Source organism: Neofelis nebulosa, chromosome 13, assembly GCF_028018385.1.
Source record: "Neofelis nebulosa isolate mNeoNeb1 chromosome 13, mNeoNeb1.pri, whole genome shotgun sequence".
NCBI lineage: Eukaryota > Metazoa > Chordata > Mammalia > Carnivora > Felidae > Neofelis > Neofelis nebulosa.
Window position 1 is genome coordinate 52,723,245 of NC_080794.1, and position 6,291 is coordinate 52,729,535.

Genomic DNA, 6,291 nt, shown 5'->3' on the forward strand with positions numbered 1-6,291 from the left:
AGAGAAGCTGCTCCATCTCTTCCTCGGCTACCACCCCCAGCTGGACATCTAGCCCTCCGTCTGAGAATCACACGGTCCCGGAGAGGCTTCTTTGGCCCCAACTCCCTTCCTTTTTTATTCCAAGGTGCTGGGCTTGTCCCTCCCAAGAGAGTGTCCACCTCAGGTGTTCATGACCCCTCTTACTTTAGAATGGCCGTCCTCTCCCTGCTACCCCTGCCATCAATACCACAGACACTGTCAGCCCCCACCAGCCCCTTGGAGCCACAGAAAAGCCACTTCCCTGGAGCAGCTGTCCGGGCCCAGGCCTCACCGCACGCTGACTTCTCTTTCCTTGGCCTGCAATGCCAGCAACAAAAATGCCTCACGGCCCTTCTTCTACCCTCAGGAATTCTCTCCTGGTTTTGAGCCAAGAGGTGTGAGCTCATGGGCTCAATTTCTTCCTCCCACATCTACTCCTGGCTACTCAATTTGCTGTGTGTAGTCAGGGATGGGTCGCAGTGAAGGAGCCCATGCTAGCTCACACCTGCTCACAGGCAGTGACCTCAGGAGTCCAGGAGGGAGGACTGGTTGGTTCTGATGCATACAGCAGCCAGTTGCCTGTACCCTTGGAGAAAGGAGCCCCTCAGGCATCATGTCATTTGGATTTCTCAATGGTCCGGCAAGCTAGGCATTATCCCCCCTTGCTGGGTGAAGAAACAGAGCTTCAGGGAGTAAAGCAATTTGCTGAGGCCCATGGTCAGTCACTTTGGAGCTAGAGTATGACCTCAAGACTGGGGCTGACTGAGCTTTCCTGTCTCATAGGCTGGCCTTGCCCTCTGCCCCACACTGCCCACTCCCAGTGTTTGGTGGGAATTTCTGTCTTGGCTCCAGGGGAGAGCTGAGGTCTCTATCGATCTCCCTGGCAGGTGAGACCTGGAGTTGGGGGTGGGCCCTATAGATGTCCAGTTGTGGGTCACTCAGTGCCCACTCTGCTTCTCCAAATGGACACTGGGCCTCTTGTCCCACCAGAACCTTCCTGCTAGCCCACTCATGCCTCAGCTCAGGGGGGTCTCTATTCTCTCCCACCCCCAGAAGTCACCCCAAAAGAGCTGTGCCCTTCCTTTCCTCTCCTCGCAGCTCTTCAGATGATCCAGCCCCTAACTGGGACTCCTCTCCCAACCCTACACCCTGGGGCCTCCTGGCTTCTTCGCAGGCATTAGCACACTGCAATACAGACCTCAGGCAGGCCTGGGAGTCAGTGCCCTCCGGGACCCCGCCTGTGGATTCTGCTCTCCCACAAGACACACTGTGCGGTAGAGGGGTTCTTTCACCTGCAGGACAGTGATTTCTGGCAGCACAGATGAGCTTGCATACCTCTTAGGGACCAAGATGTGCCATCCCAGCACAAAGGCCTGGCCCAAGCCACAGGGAACAGGGAGGAGGCTTCTGCTTTCTAACCACAAGCGTCTGGCATCTTTGATAACCACAATATGTGAGCTGCTCACTGTGCTCAGAGCCAAGAGGCTTGCTGAAAATATCCAACTTCCCATTCCTCTTAGGAAGTCCTCCTGGGGTTCCTCTGGCAGTTTGGTGGGAGGAGGGTGGAAATAGAGACGCACGGGGTCACACGCAGGATGAACACCTTTCCCCTCCATTTACCTCACTATCACACAGAGAACTCTAGATTCTTCCATTGAGGGAAAAGTTCAAGGATTGGTGAAATCTGGCTTAGAAAGTACCTTGGGAGGCACCGAGTCCAGGGTTTCCCAAACCTGCGACCTGTAGAACACCCAATGCACCGCTTGAACCCTCTTCCTTTCTCTCCCTCTGTCATCAGGGCCACAGATACACAGATCACCCCAAAAGCCATGGAAGGGTTGCCCAGCACGGCCACTGTGCCTGCCCATCTCCTAGAATCTGGAGCCTGCCAGCACACGGCACTGAGCTGCTCGGTCCCGGGGAGCTGGCGGGCTGGTAGTCTGCACATGGCCTGCAATGGCACCTTCTAGCAGCAAGACCAGCCTCAACCTTCTGCTGTGCCACAAATGTAGTGGGAACTGATTGTCTGATTTTCTTGGCATCGCTGTGACTGGCAGTGACTGGCCAAGTGACTGGCAGGTGCTCTGGGATGGCGTGCATCTGTGCAGACTGACTTGCAAGTGAGCCTCCCATTTTCAGTCAGATATTTGCTCCCCAGAGAACAAGAGAGACATGGAGGGGCAGCCAGTCTCTGGGCTGTTTGGGTCCATGGTCTGGGCTTTCCCAGGCAGGCAGTGGGGAGCCACTGAGGGTGTGACCATTTACGGGAGAACCTCCCCTTTGGAGAGGGCTTCAATTCCCAGTCCTGACCTGAATCGGTATGTAGAACTCTGATGAGAGTAACTGGGAATCTGCAACTCAATTTATTGACAACAAAATCAGTCTTATCATTTGACTGAACTGTGTATAGAGGAGTGTGGGAGTTCACCTGCCAAAGACCTGGAAATGACTGAATCCACTGCCTTCATGGTTGTTGTTGTTAACCATAATGATAGGAGCACTTTTCCAAGTAAAATGGGAAGGCCGATTCTTCTCAGCAAGTATTTTCTCTAAGGTTTCTTTTTTACCTTTACCCAATAGAGACAGCCTGTCCTTAAAGAGACACTAGCTGGAGAATGAGGAAGTAGCTCTGGACTGTGCAAGAAAGTGTGGAGTAACTTTGCATCAACAGGAACTTTCTCAAAAGTGGATTTTTTCAAAGAGACTTTAGGAGCCAGCAGATTCCCCTGTAGCACCGCAGCCCCTCCCAGCTCACCCTCTCTCACCCTGATGGAAATGGGACGCGCAAACCTCTCCTGAAATTTGCTTCTGGGACTCTCACTGAGGTGTTTAGTCATAAAGGCATTTGAATGAATTCCCAAGGTGACGATAATGAATAGAACAGTGCTTTCACCCCTCTTCCAATGACCCTGTTCTGGCCACACCACAGTGTCTCCTCCTGGGAGAAGCCACACATGGGGTGCCCTGTGCGGCAGGGCTGTGTGTGTGTGTGTGTGTGTAGAAGACAATGGAGCCCACTGCGACCTGCCTATTAAGGGGGGGTGGGTAGTCTGTCCCCTGTCTTCCTCCCTGAGGTGTTAGGGGAATCCATGAACTAACGGAAATAAATGAAGGTGCTTCAGAAACGGCAGCTGTCATCTTTCCAAATGGATGTCTCATTAGTCCTCCTGTACCACTGTCCCCAGGGCCAGTTCCCTAACGGGGGAAACCAAACAATAGATGGTTGTTTTTATACTCAACACTTCACTTTTCCTGAAGGGAAATTGAGCCAGGCTAACATGCTGAACTTGGCTAAGTGCCAAGTTGGCTTATCCCAAGGTTCTGAGGCTCCTGGATAGGAATCAAGCCCACTTTGAGTTTGGAGTTGGGAAAAGGAGTGGAATATTATTTACTTACTTTAGCTTCTACAGGCCTAAAACTGAACTCATCAATTTTATCCAAGAAGTATTTAGTTGAACCATATGAAATTCACAGCTTTGTTTATTCAAAATTGTCAACTATGAGCACTTTCATATGGTTCAACCTAATAATCAACTAAGTGGTGAAAAAGACAACTTTGTGAAGTCTGAATCTTTCTGGTCCAGTTCAGGAACTGGTGGGTGATGGAAGGGAACATTCCTTGGGTACCTACTTGCAGCATGTTGGGACTGTCACAATAATCATACAGTGAACATTTCCTATGCACTTGGCAGTGGACTGGGAGAGTCACTAAATGCTCGGTAAGGACCATGACCTGCCATGCTCACGGACAAAGCCACAGGGCTGCAGTTCATGCCCAGGTCAGCGTCAAGAGCTGGCTTCTAAATGGGGCCTTATATAGCACTCGGTACCACAGACACAAGGTACAGTACACAGGGCTCCCTTTGCTCCGTGGACTCCCACAGCTCCAGGGTATCTATTGAGAAGGGGAGAGGAGAAGCCCTCCTTCCTCTTCCTGCTCCACTGAGCCCTCACACTTGGGGTGGAAGTGTTCCCTAGTGTATACTCTTTTGGGAGTCAGACGATCTCCAGGTTGCAAAAGTTCTCATGTTCCTTCCTTCTGATTTCCTGTGGGGACCTGTCCTGAGGATGTGAGCTATCCAGGTGTGAAGACAGCTGCTAGTATCACTCTGGGCCACCAGCTGGGCTTGGGTTCACCCAGATTCCTAGACCAGCCTGAAGTCATCCCTTCCTTTTGACATTTGGGGAAACTGAGGCCCAGTGAGGGGTCAGAGTGAACTAGCAGTCAGATTCAACCCAGCCTCTGAACCCCCAGACCTGTGCTTTCTCACCACAGCTTGAGGCTGCTCGGAGGTGCCATCTGGGCGTCACAGCCGGGCAAGGACCCGCACGACTCTCCAACCCCACCCCACGACCTGTGGAAGGAGCCCTACGAAGTGGGACACAAGTAATGCTGCCCACAGGACTTGCCCAGTTAGGGACCTCTCAGAGCCTCGGGGTACCTATTTGTGAAATGGAGAGCAGACCTTGCACCTTCTCCTGCTCCCAGGGGAGAAGCGCGGCGCCCTACAGACCTCACTCTGCAAAGCCTCCCACCCCGAACTTGGGTCCCAGCCGTCCCGACGGGGTCCTGGACACTCCCCAAGCCCGGGCCCTACCGCCCCAACGGGTCTCGGGCGCCCGCCCCCGCCCCCTGCCTCGGTCACGGCCGCCCCGACGGGTCCAGAGTGTCCCCAGCCCGGTCGCAGCCGCGCTTCCTCACCGCACCGCGCTCGAAGTCGTTGTAGAAGGGCTTGTCCAGCAGGTGCTTCTCGCTGCAGCCCGCGGAGCCCACGAGGCTGAGGTAGATGTAGTCGTCGGTGCCAGCGAACCACTGGCTGCCGGTGGCCACGGTGACCGTGTAGGAGGGCATGGCGGAGGGCCGCGAGCGCCAAGAGCCGGGGTGCCGCGGTCCACGCGCGTCGGCACCTCGCCGGGACCCGCGCAGCAGCCTCTTCCCCCGCCCGGCCCCGCCCCCCTGCATGCGCCGACCCCCCCCCCCCGGCCCCGCCCCCACTCCGCCCCGCCCCTGACGCTCTGCGCCTCGGGACCCGCCGCGGACACCGTAGGGGTCGCGCATTCCTGCTTTCGCACCCAGTTGGTTTGGTGCCCGTTTTAGCAGTCTGGGGCTCCGGGCAACCTCAGCTGCCATCCCCTCACCCAGGCATCGGTGCATGCACTCACTCAGTCTCCTATTCCCTGTTTTTACCCTTCACCCTTCCTTCCTGCCTCAGCTTGCCTCCGCGCCAGGCTCCCGGAAGGCCCTAGGGTTGGGCTCCCGGGACCCCCAGAAAAGGAGACTTACAGTCCCTGCTCTCACCAAGTTCCCAGTGTGGCTCGGGCGATTACCCGTATTCCGTGGTTTCTTAGACCAGAGGTGCTCTGGGAATCTACACCGGGAAGCGGGACTCACCTGGGGAGTCAGGCAGGCTTCCTGGAGGAAGCCCCACCTGAGCTGATACTGAGAGTGGAATCTGGAACGCAGAGACTTCAGTCAGCTGTTGGCTTCCTCCACGGTCTTGGCTGAATGTCACTCCGGGCAAGGTGCAGGTGCGCACCGAGGTGAGTCAGATGCCAGCCGCTCTCAGGCCCAGAGTTGTCCGTGTACAGTGGGAAGCAGGGCAGAGAGAGGGAGGCTAGGACAAGAAAACGCAAATCTGAACACCTGGGTGTTGTCTGGAGGAGGTCTTGGGGAGAGGCTTGGGGGCCGGGAGGCTGGGGTATGGTGGGGAAGGAGTTAGGCTTGTTTGGAGATGGCTCATAGGTGTGGACCACTGACTGGGAGTCCTAGGGAGAAAGATGTGGACTCCACAGCAAGAATGTTCCAGGCGTGAGGGCCGGCACCTGGGGAGCGGGCTGCTGAGCGGAGTAAATTGGTCGACTTTCTAACTGGCGGTGAGCAGAGGACTGAAAGAGATGTGATTAGAAGGCTTTGTGTTCTCGAGGGAAGCTTCCCATGGGTGGTCAGCTTTCCTACTGCTGAGACCTGATCTTATAGGTCTTCTGCATTCGCCTGCACCTCCCCCACATCTCATTCCTGCCATCCTGCCCCCCACGATCCCCGCTCCGCCAACTTCAGAACTGAACCTGCCCGTGCTACACATTCAGTAATGAGCTGAACCAGATTAAAATAGCAGTTCATTCCATGTGAGGTGGTGGGTGTGTCAAGTCCCCTGCTTTGTGCTTTCTGTTGGGGACGTGCAAAGAGGCAGGCTCCCCATTTCTGGGGACCCGGGCTCCACCTGGTGGCAAATCCTGTTTCCTCCTCTGCCTGGCAGGATCGCCACTCTGAGC

The 6,291-nt window shown here is 55.4% G+C and overlaps 1 protein-coding gene across 1 annotated transcript in view; it reads right to left on the reverse strand.

The window, feature by feature from the left end:
* ALOX5 (arachidonate 5-lipoxygenase) overlaps nt 1-4,958 on the reverse strand; it is a 49,984-nt gene extending 45,026 nt beyond the window's left edge. Inside the window, exon 1 of the mRNA XM_058697049.1 lies at nt 4,721-4,958. Within this exon, the coding sequence (XP_058553032.1) occupies nt 4,721-4,870 (150 nt within the window). The 5' untranslated portion in view covers nt 4,871-4,958. The remainder of the gene's footprint in view (nt 1-4,720) is intronic.
* Between the last annotated feature and the right edge of the window lie 1,333 nt (nt 4,959-6,291).